The 12,433-nt window shown below is 39.5% G+C and overlaps 1 protein-coding gene across 1 annotated transcript; it reads right to left on the bottom strand.

The window, feature by feature from the left end:
• Positions 1 to 2,281: 2,281 nt before the first annotated feature.
• Positions 2,282 to 11,937, bottom strand: klhl41b (kelch-like family member 41b). The gene is given in 6 exon segments (NM_198979.1): positions 2,282 to 2,759; positions 4,158 to 4,304; positions 5,328 to 5,513; positions 6,921 to 7,028; positions 7,104 to 7,261; positions 10,734 to 11,937. Coding segments are annotated over 6 exon segments (1,818 nt in total). The 5' UTR covers positions 11,841 to 11,937; the 3' UTR covers positions 2,282 to 2,647.
• Between the last annotated feature and the right edge of the window lie 496 nt (positions 11,938 to 12,433).

The raw sequence follows: 12,433 nt of genomic DNA, 5'->3' as shown, positions 1-12,433 counted from the left end.
ACGTGTGGGCCCCCTTTGTGGCAACCCCAAAAGTGTGGGCTGACTGTGGGCTATCCCCCACTACTCAGAGCGGGTTATCCCATAGTCATCCCACACTTTTAGGCTGTCCCAAAGGGGGCAATCTACAACCAGTCCACTTATATTCTAATAAAAATTAGTTGGCATGTAGAAGCAATGTAACTTAAAAACAGTCGGATTATCAAAACAAAGTGTGACCCAAAGATTGTGTTGACTAATTATTATCATAAATTTGTCTGAAAACATGGCTTTACATGGTTATTTTATACAAAAGTGGCAAATTGGGAAGAAATCTCATCAGTAGTTCACAGAATAAAATAAAATAATAATATGTTTTATTAATATGAAACAATTTTTTTTTTTTTTTTCACGTGATAACATTCAAACATGCCTCCTAGCAAACATTTTTGTGTTTAATAGACGTCTAATAGACATCTAAATGTAGACAGCTTGACTAAAACAAGGCAAAACTTGGGCTGTCAGTGAACAAACATCTAATGAACATCTAAGAATAGCCCAAAACTAAAGTCGTCAAATAGACAGATTAGACAGACTTTATTTGTGTAGTCATTTATTTATGCTTACTTGATGACTAGTCTAGTTTTGGCCTAGACGTCTATTAGATTTTCACTGACAGCCCAAATTTAGTCTTGTTTTAGCCAAGATGCCAATGTTTAGACGTCTATTAGACCTTTTTAAAAACAAAAAATTCTTGCTGGGCTGTAAAACAAAGGCATTTTTGTTTTGAAGACGTCAAATAATTGTCATTTCCATCTTCTGTATCTTCACATTTATTTGTGAATCTTTCTGACACAGGTGGTGGATCATTTCAGAAATGGACACAGAAACATCATGTACAAACCCCTCAAGTCCATAATCCTCATCAGAGATTCATTTGAAGAAACCTGGAGCCAGTATGTACAGTATAGCATGCTATGACTTTGCCATGTACGATGCGGTCCTAGATTAACATCTATGTTCATCCTGGAACATCATTTTTGTTGGAAAATGTAATCCAAATCTTTTCCCCACCCCTAAACCCAACCACAACTATAAACAATTGCCAAAATCAGAGGGGAATAACAGTTGGATAACAATCATGTAGAAGTGCACAAACCTAACCGAAAGCCTAAACTCAACATGTAAACGTATCTCTTAATTCTGATTGGCTGATTGGAGTGTTGTTCCAGGATCAACATAGATGTTAATGCAGGAACATGTCCTACTTGGTGAAAACAGGTGGGCGTACAGTATATACTATTATACGTGTATTAAAAATAATAGAAGTTCACCTTCACAACAGAACTGAAATATAGTAAAGCTATAGAAAATAAAACCTGAATACATATATGTTGTCTTATACAAATAGGTCAACCCAAGCTCATTCTGGAAATGTAGCCCCGCGAACGTTTCTGGAGACTGTGATTCACGTGGCGGGAGGTACGTATGGCCGCGTTTTGTTTTTTTTCGAGCAAACGCTGCTGGGCGGTGTGGCGCCACTCCGCTCCTCCTCTTCGCGCTCGCCGGCTGACGGCTCGCCTCCGTGTGGAGGGCTTTCCCGCTGCAACCAGTTTGTCCGCTTAGCTCGCAGCGTTACGTTGGCGGAGTGGAGGCCCGGAGGAGAAGGAGCCGACCGCGGGGACGACCGGGATCGGGTCCGGGGAAGAGCGGTTCCAGAAATCAGGTAAGATGAAAAACACAATCCAAAAAATAAGGGTGAGTACGCGGCGGGATCCAAAAACGCGGTCGAAATCAAAGACGAGGGCTTTTGCTTTTTGTTTTTTTCAGGACGCCCATTGCAAACCGTCGCTTAGGTTTAGGGAAGGAGGAGGAGGAGGAAGAGGAGGGCGGCCGGCCGGGTCGGCCGATCGGCCGGCTGCCCGGTCGATCGTTCGGTCGTTCAGCCAGTTGGTCTGACGGACAGTCGCTCCACAGCGGCCTCCGTCGGCTTTTCAGGCAAGAACAGCGCAGGCGCGAACGGCGCGCGCTCCCGAGAGGCGCTCGAGACGTGAAACAGCGCGCACAGCAGCCTCTCGCGGATCCGCGAAAACAAAAACTGCTCGAATACGTACCTTGCGGGACATATTTCGCGGTCCGCAGATACGTCCACGGGGCTACGTTTCCACAATGAGCCCGGGTTGAAATAGGTCCTGAGCATATAAAATATCAGGCAGTTGTGGCCTTATGATTTAAGATTTTCTATAGCTTTTTGTTTTTGCAGTTATCATGGAAAGTCTTTTAAAACATCACTCGTTGGCTAAAATGGTTTAAAAATGTTTATTTTACAAAAAAAAAAGAACCCTTACATACAATAACCTAGATGTACTGAAGTAACTAGAGTTTATTTTTAATACAGCATTATTAAAATCACAGAAAACGTACCTTATCTTGCATACGTGGTTCAGAAATCCGACTTTACCTGGGAAATGGCTCATGTTCACACACACATCCACACAATTATTTCACATTAACTCTCTAAAATGTATGAGAAAAATACTTTAGGGAACCTAAAAGCTTTTCAGCACATTTATAAAAAGATTTTAGCTCCCTCGGCTTCTCGATTTAGACTTAAACGACCACAGTTGTGTGCTGAGGTCAAAAGTCGCATGACCACATGGTGCAGTTTGATCTATAATTTGGGCATCCTGGCAGCATTCAGACGCATGCCGACGCAAGAAGAGCCTGAAGCGTAGCGCATCTCCCTCAGCATCCCGCTCCACGTCTTTTTGTCTTCCTCGTACCTGTGAAAGGAAGTCAGTACACATGTCAGGTAGGTGGAATAGCATTACGCTTTTGTTTATTAATTTCTTGATGTTCTATTCAGTATTTAATCCAAGTCTCTAATAAAACTTGTATACTTAAAGGCACAGTGTGTAATTTTCACCACTAGAGGGCGTGCATTCACAACAAACAAAGGTATATTTTGAGGACTGAGTGTGTATTCATGGGAGTTGTGGTTTTCATGATTCAAGACTCGTGCAAAAATCATGTTGACGGATGAGCAGCAGAATTCATCACTTATTACTATGATAATAAGCAGAGTAAATCTGAAAGCTGTTGAAGTGAAACGGAAGTAATTGCTGATAAGAGACGAATGCAACATGGCACGAAAGCTGTAGAGCTTTTATTACGCCACAGTCCATTATTGAAGATCGTCAATCTTCACCACATGGAGAAGAAACAGTGCGGTTTTATCAGACTAAATACATTTTAGGCTTCTGTTTTTGTTCTGTGCAGTAAAACACACAACATATTAAAGCTTCGCTGCTGTTTGCCTGATTTCTATAAAACCAGGAATCGAGCATCTGTGACGTTATTAGCATGAACACACAGCACACAGTCCGTCTTACTAGTTAAAATGACTTATTTGGCCGTGATTTATAAATACATCCAAACATTAAGGATAATAATACGACACAAGTCAGTTAAATATAACGCTGTTCCTGTGGTTTTTGTATATTTTAATAAAAAAAAAAAAAGTACTGTACATTCTTGTTGGACCCTCAACAACGATGCCTCTAAATATGTTTAAACATTCATTCATTATCTTGTCGGCTTAGTCTCTTTATTAATCCGGGGTCGCCAAAGCGGAATGAACCACCAACTTATCCAGCAAGTTTTAATGCAGCGGATGCCCTTCCAGCCGCAACCCATCTCTGGGAAACATCCACACAAACACTCATACTCTACAGACAATTTAGCCTACCCAATTCACCTGTACCGCATGTCTTTGGACTGTGGGGGAAACCGGAGCACCCGGAGGAAACCCACGCGAAGGCAGGGAGAACATGCAAACTCCACACAGAAACGCCAACTGAGCCGAGGCTCAAACTAGCGACCCAGCGACCTTCTTGCTGTGAGGCGACAGCACTACCTACTGCGCCACTGCTTCGCCAAATGTTTAAACATATTTAAGTAAATAATCTGAAATCTCTATAATGACGTCATGACTGCAACTCTTCTGAATCACTTTAAGTACACAATTCAGCAACTTATTTACCACATTCTAGTGGTTTTTGGGTATTAATTAAAAATATCTTGCATTTGTGCCTTTAATTAGTTTATTTACTGATTGCCTGATTGAATGGCGTTTGAAAAATCATTTTCCATTCAGAATCAGCTCAGAATTTAGGACTTACTGCCAAATGTCAGTGATCTCAGAGGGTCCGATGTTTTTGTCCTCCAGCTCGACAATAGCAAAGCCTCCAATTGAAAATAAGTTTCCTCCTGAGCTGACGAGATTCACAGAGCTGCGCTCCTGAGGAAACTCTGTGAATGTGTCCCACCTGAAAGAACAGCATTTAAATGAATATACTGCATGATATATTTCAATTTCATTCACAATGGAAGACGACAGTATTTATATTAAGGATGCAGTGCATATAACAAGTAAATCTGTAATAGTTTGATCAGGTACACTACTTAGAGTGGAAAAAACTGAATAAAACTAAAAACTATAAAACAAATTAGAGGAAAACTGAAAATAGTTGCATTGAATTTAATATAAGTTTACATTTTCAAACTCATTAAAACTAAAACGATAAAAGAAATAAATAAAAATATCTATCATTCATTCATTCATTCATTTTCTTGTCGGCTTAGTCCCTTTATTATTCCGGGGTCGCCACAGTGGAATGAACCGCCAACTTATCCAGCAAGTTTTTACGCAGCGGATGCCCTTCCAGCCGCAACCCATCTCTGGGAAACATCCACACACACATTCACACACATACACTATGGACAATTTAGCCTACCCAATTCACCTGTACCGCATGTCTTTGGACTGTGGGGGAAACCGGAGCACCCGGAGGAAACCCACACGAAGGCAGGGAGAACATGCAAACTCCACACAGAAATGCCAACTGAGCCGAGGTTCGAACCAGCGACCCAGCGACCTTCTTGCTGTGAGGCGACAGCACTACCTACTGCGCCACTGCCTCGCCCAAAATATCTATCTATAAATATAAAATAAATAGTAAAATGGTAATAAAAATGATGAAAGCACATAACATATGTAAAATATTAAAATTATTAAGAAAACTGAAGAGCTCTGATGTAAAAATCTAAGTTTCATCTGAAATTTTCATCTGTAATAAGCACGCATCCTATGTTTTTGTTAAATTTTCACTTTAAAGGCAATGAAAAGCACCTATTCATCACCATAAAAGTGAAATTACTGAACTTACACACAGGAGCCTGAGAAAAATGCTCATTTTAGAAGACAGTTTTAGTCGGGCACTCACGTTTTTGCATTTAAACTCTTCAAATATTATGTGCAATACTAAAATAATAATGGTGAAGGCTCATACTTGTTTGTATCAAAATCATAGGTTTCCGATAAAGCTGTGAGTCCGTCTTCATTCACTCCCCCTGTGACGATGATTTTCCCCTTATGAACGACGGCACCAAACATCGCTCTGGGCGTCTTCATTGAAGCCAGCTCTCGCCATTCTGACTGCTTGTGGTTGTACACAAACATTTTACTCAGAGCTTTGCTGTGAAAGAGAATGAGAGGAATGGAAACTGTTATAAAAAGTGATTCATAGTGCAGTGATTCAAATCAAAACTGACTCTATTTACACTGATAATGCACATTCTTCATGTGAATGATCAATTGGTGCTCATTTTATTTAGGGAAAATGCTCTTTTGTAATGCACTGTCCATCCAAAAAAAAGGCATCAACGGAGATTGCTAAAACTACTAGAATTTGGCATTGCATAACAGAAAGGATAATAAGGAACCATCATCTCTGAGGAATAAAAGTGGTCATAAAAAAATGTTGAATGATTAAAATCCGCGATCACTTCAATGAAATCAAATCAAATAGTAAAAAACAACAACAGTAGATCCCACACAGGTTTTAATAGTGAAAGTAAAAGGATTTCCACATGCATAATGCACTAGCTGGATACCAAACAGCTGTGTAGCATTAAGAAAACCGCGTGTAATAAGGCTAATCAGAAAAAAAGTCTTCAACTGCATTGGTGTCTTTAGCAACAATATGTGTCTAAAGGATGAGGTCAGCCAAATACATGAATATCGGCTACTGAATGACCAGTTTATCAATGGATTTTTTTCAGAGCATATGCCAAGGCAGCAATGATGGGATCCATTAAGCTCAAATTGAAAAAGAGGGATTCAAGAAGTATAAGTCATTATTTTTTTACACATGGATTGGCGACCACAGAGTCCAGATCTTAACCCTATTGAGAATGTTTCAAATGTGCTGGAGAAGACTTAGTAGTTTGACTTGCACTAGTTTGAATGCAAAATCTTGGCAAAATGAATGCAACTCTAGACAAGAATAAATGTTGCAGCATTGCAGAAGCAAATTGAAACAACGCCTGGGCGAATATGTGACTAATCAAAGCTAAACAAAATATTAGGGTGTTAGAGTATAATATTAGTGTGGGACTTTTCTTTTTGGACAGTTTATTTCTTCAAATGCAGTAACGGATCGGATTTTAATAAGGGATTATAAGGTATTTACTTAATGTTACATTTAAAAAATGTTGACATTACTTAATTTAATAATTATTAATTTATATAAAACTCCACTCCAACACAATGGTTCCTCAGGATCTGCAGAGCAGTAGCTGCTACACAAGCAAGAACAGTATACATTTGACTTTTTGCTCACTTGAATTCTTCTAGAGTATGTTTAATATCTATATATCTATAATATATGTATAATATCTAAGATTTTTGAAAGCGTTATTCAGGCTGTTGATTCTTTACAGAGAAGATCCCTGTAAGTCTCACATTGTAAGAGGAACTTTGATGGATAACAGACAACTGCAAACTGCACCATATGTTGTCACACACACACACACACACACACGCATGCACACACGCACGCACACACACACACACACACACACACAGACTCTCTCTCTCTTACTTGTCATCTGTCTTTCCTCCAATGCAGTACACCAGGTTGTTATGCGAGACAACTGAATGGCCGTGGATGTGCAGAGGAAGTTTCTTGGTCTCGCTCCATTTCATCCTCCTGCAATGACAATGAAACATTACTCCCGTATCCCACATTCATGGGTAAACAGCACAATCAAAGATGAACTCATACTCGGTGTCGAAACACATGACAGAGTCGAGGGATTCGTTGGTCTGCAGGTCTTTGCCAGCGATGGCGAACAGCAGGTTTTCACTTTCACCCAGATTGAACAGGCATCGTGGGCTGGGCATTGGCGGCAGCGCCCTCCAGTCCGAAGAAAAACTATCCAGCTGTATCAGACGGAAGACATTAACAATGATAAATCCATAAAAACTCTTCAACATAGGAGTAATTCAATAAACAACAGCTTTTAAAGCATTTACTAATTAACTGGCATGAAGATGACAGGAACATTACAATCACAATTTTTGTTTTGTACTACATTTGACCTGAACTCCAAGCTAATTATTTTCATATGAATTTACACACCTTGAAATAATGCAAAGCAAGTTTGCTTTCGCTTATAAATATAGGCTAATACCATGAACAAACTTTACACATCTTTGTTGCAATCTATATGTATTTCTAAGTATATCTAACTATTAAAGTATGCTCAACTGTATCAGTACCATATAAATTGTAAATGATACATACTCTACAGCAAATCTCAGCTTTAACAATGTTTAAATTTAGGGAAAATGTCAACTATATCAGTATATAACATGTAAATCTATCTAAATTTTGCAAAATTTAAATATCAACCCAAAAATGTATATTAACTCACTATATTCTTACTTTCAAGCGGTTTCAAACTGAGTTTCTTCTTTCTTGTCAAACACAAAATAAGATATTCTGTAGAAACCTGTAACCATTGGCATCCATAGTAAGAAAAAGAAATGCTATGGACGTCAGTGGTTACAGGTTGCAGCATTTTTAAAAGTAAATTCTGTCTTAAAATGACTGACTTGACTTTCTGTAAAGCTGCTTTGAAGCAATATATTAAACGAAAAGTTCTTTATATATTAATTTTACTTTTTAATTTAACTTAAAGACTCATGAAATTACAAAAAAATATCATTTAAAACCTTTCCATTCTTGTTAAAAGATCTATGGTACTCCAGGAGCAAATTTGCACACCCCCGGATTATTATTTTTTTTTATTTTTTTATTTTTTATTTTTTATTATGCTTTAAACAACATATACATGACAATACAGCAAACAAAACAATGCCAGGGTGATAGAAAGTAAATGATAACATCAATACATAAAATAAAATAAAACAAACATAAAAATAAGAGTATAAATACTTAACTGAAAATTCTTACAAATATAAACAAGCAGGACCTTTACATTAATCAAATATTTTGAAACTAGAGCACAGTTGGACAGTTTTAATGCACCCCCGGATTAACTAGTTGACTGCTGTGACATTTTTGGTCATGAATGAATTCCCATAATGCACTTATGTTTTTGATGAGTTTACAAGTTTAGCACTGAATAAATTTCCTAATCTGACCACTAGATGGTATCCACAGAGGAATCCTATTGACCTTATTCTAAAATGCGGAAGTGCGCCTGTTTTCGCGATTGTTTTAGAACTTCCGATTCAGTCGCCTATGGGAGAAATGACTAGGAATAATAAACGGCAGAAAACGGTCAAACTACTTGCTCTACAAACAAGTGTTTGCACTACTATACAGACCAAGTAGAATAATATAATAAGAAAATATCAGTTTGCAACATTAAACAGTGAAACGAGCAGTTTTAAAGTCTAAAAATGAATGGAAGTGAATGAGACCGGAAGGTTTTTTTTCTTCACTTTCCTATTGGTGAAGTTTTATTTCCCTCTCCACTGTCGCCACTGGCTTGCATGGTTCAGGATCGGTAGAGCTACGCAAAGATGAACTTGCTCTTCAGTGTTTGGACTCTCAGTAATGATTTTAAACCACACTGAACTGAGCTAAACTGAACTTAAACACTAAAAACTGAACTGCCCGGATCCAGTTACTATGACCATTTATGTGAAGCTGCTTTGACACAATCGACATCGTAAAAGCGATATACAAATAAAGCTGAATTGAAAAAGTCTTGAGCCAAAAAGATTCAAATGGCTGCGCCCGCTCGTACGCAAAGAATAAGGTGATAAATGATTGAATTCTTAATTAATGTTAGTATATATGACAGAACTCAAAATACATTGTGTCATTACTAAAAGACAGCTCACTAAGTGCTAAATAACTATCCCAGAATTGAAAATCTAATCCATCCGAGGGATTTACCAACTAGCAAAGCACAAAAAAGCAGCATCCCTTTCATTCACTCATCTGTTTGCATTCACTCTTTTAAGTGGACTATATTAGTAGACTAATGTAGGGAATAGTGAATGAGGGTATAGGGGGTGATTTCAGATATACACCCCTAATGTTGTTACAATCGCACCAGCACCCAGTTTTTGAACGGAAACCATAGTTCACCAAAAACATAAAGGTTCTGTCATTATTTTTGCACTTGTTCCAAACCAGTTTGAGTTCTGTTGAATGCAAAGGAAAACTATTAGGAAAACTGCCTTTGACTTCCATAGTATGTTTTATGAATGTCGACGGCTGCTTTATTTCAGTATTCTTTAGAACAGGGGTTCTCAACTGGTTTTGCCATGGGACCCACATTTTTACATGGTCATCAAGTCGTGACCCAAATTTTTAGGAACTATAATATCATTTTAGAAATTATAATTAGTTTGTATTCATTTGTTAACATGCACAAGTAGTGACAGATACATCATAAGTAAATTACCAATACTTACAAATAAACAATATTTTATTGCTGTCATTTAACAAAATGTATTAAATTATAGAAATATTACAAAGAAAAACAACAAATACTGTAAACGGTCATTAGAGTAAGAAAAGTTTACCAGTTTACCATGAACTAAACTAAACTGTTAATTAAACATATTATTGTCTGGTTTCTAAATGTCGTTTTAGTTAAAAAAGTTTTCTTGAGAGAGCACCTCACCACATATGGCACACTGAATCTTTTTTGTTGTCAGTATGTATATCCATACATTACATCGTGCTTGCGCTTCAACATATTTATTGCTATAATTAAATTAAATTTCACATGTCAAACGGTACGGTTGTCGCGTGCGCATTTAAAAAGAAAAGTCTGGTATAAGCAAAATAAGTAAAAAATTAAGCTTTTGTTGTTTTTTTGACTACACACTCCACTAAAAAGCTTCTGGCGACACACTTTTAGGTCGCAACCCACCAGTTGAGAAACACTGCTTTAGAATATCTTGAAGGACGCAAGAAGTATAGAACCACTTGAGTGTGAGAAAAGGGTGAGGAAATGTTCATTTTTGGGTGAACCATCCCTTTAAAGTTGATTGTTACCTGGTAGGGTGGCAAGGTGGCTCAGTGGTTAGCACTGTTGCCTCACAGCAAGAAAGTCGCTGGTTCGAGTCCTGGCTGGATCAGTTGGGCTTTCTATGTGGAGTTTGCATGTTCTCCCTTGGTTAGCGTGGGTTTCCTCAAGGTGCTCAGGTTTTCTCCACAGTCCAAACACATGCGCTATAGGTGAATTGAAAAAACTAAATTGGCCATAGTGTATGAGTGTGTATGGGTGTTTCCCAGTAGTGGGATGCAGCTGGAAGGGCATCTGCTGTGTAAAGCATATGCTGGATAAGGCGGTTCATTCCACTGTGGCTACAACTGATGAATGAAGGGACTAAGCCGAAGGGAAAATGGATGAATGATTGTTACCTGGTAGAAGTAGCACTGCAGCGGCGACTCTTTGCTTTCTTCATCCACAAACAGACCACCGACGATGAAGAGCTGGTTCTTCTTGGTGCAGAGACTCACGTGGTTCTTCGGCACCTGCTCCGCCATGGCGGCCAGAAAGCACTCATTCTCGACCACATCGTACGCCACGGCAGCCGTATCATTGATCATGACGATCAGGTCCCGTCCGTACATCCCTAATCTACGATTATCGTTCAGGAAACCCGGCAGCATCTCCTCCCCCTCCTCCTCTCCGTTCACCTCTCCTTCCTTCTTCTCTTTGGGCTTCTTCTCAGGGAGCTTCCCTTTGAAGGCATCTTTGACGAGTTGTAGCTTCTTCAACAGCTCTGGATCGCCCTTGATGATGTCATCAGTCTCGACTTTCTCCCTGAAATACTTCTCTGGGAGAAGTCGGAAGCGGATGCAGTCGAATGCTTCTGCAAGACTCTTGACACGGTTGGCCTTGTCGTTGCGCACCCATTTCATGACCGACTCAAACACGACTTCTTCTTTCTCTACGTTAAGCATGTCTCCGCCGATCAGGGCTAAAAGCTCGTGAGGAGCCAGCTGAAGGAACTCCTCCTCTGATGAAACCGTCTCAAAGCGGTCAGCGATGAAATCACGAGCCGCTATGGCGAGTCTGGGAACACTAAGAACCAGGCCGAGTCTAAAAACAGCAAGGCAATTGGCCATGGAGAGCTTCTGCTGTAGATAATTCACACACACTGTAAACACAGAAGGAATCTGAAATCGGTTCGCCACCGCGAAGATCTCCTGCACGTTATCATCCACCAAATCGATCTCCGCGGAATACAAATACTGTAGGATCATGTCCATAATATTAGGATCGACATCATCCAGGACCACTTCCTTCCCGATATCCTTCTCCTTGCCATCCTCGGAGAAGAAAAGCTCCCTAAAGTAGGGACTGCAGGCAGCCATGATTAAGCGGTGGCAGGGAAAGCAGCGGTCTCCAATTTTCAAAGTGCAATCCACAAACTTGTTCTCATTCAGAAGCTCCTTCAGTCCGTCCTGCAGCAGCGTGCTCTGAAAAAGCCGCAGCTCCTCCTTGATGGCTTTGGGATCCATGATGTTTCGTCTCAAAGTGAGAATCGACTAAAAGAGGAGAAAGAAGTGGAGAAGGTGGCTGCAGGTCTGCTCGCCACACCGTCCGGGCTGGAAAAGGACAGAGAGCTGAAAAGATTCCCAGGATGAAGGGGCTGTTATTTAATACTCCCCTTCTAAATATAACCCTTCACTCTTGTCCACCCCCACACCGCCTCTGTCATCCCACAGTACGGGTTGTGAAAAAGGGGATCCCAGTCGAGACACCCAGCTGTCATGGAGGACATTTTATCCAGCCTGCCAGATTGTGCTATAACACTGCTTTTGAATGGCTCTGAAGTTAGGGTTAGGGATTGGGTGTAGGTTAGGGAATAAACCACTCCACTCCACATCAAAGTTTAAGAAGGCTAGTATATTTCGTTATCAATATTAGCACTGGAAAAAAAATGCTTTTCTTGTCTTATTTGTTATTCAGATATCTAAATCTCTTAAATCAAGAAGCATTTTCTAGACAAGTAAAAAATATTGTCTTGTTTTCAGAAATAAGATTTCAAACTTTTCTTAAAACACGCAAAATAGTCGTAATAAGCAAAACAATGTTGTTTTCGCTTTGAAAT

The sequence above is a fragment of the Danio rerio genome, chromosome 6, assembly GCF_049306965.1.
Source record: "Danio rerio strain Tuebingen ecotype United States chromosome 6, GRCz12tu, whole genome shotgun sequence".
Lineage (NCBI taxonomy): Eukaryota > Metazoa > Chordata > Actinopteri > Cypriniformes > Danionidae > Danio > Danio rerio.
Note: the sequence above shows the minus strand (reverse complement) of the source record. Positions and strands in the feature narration are given on the sequence as shown.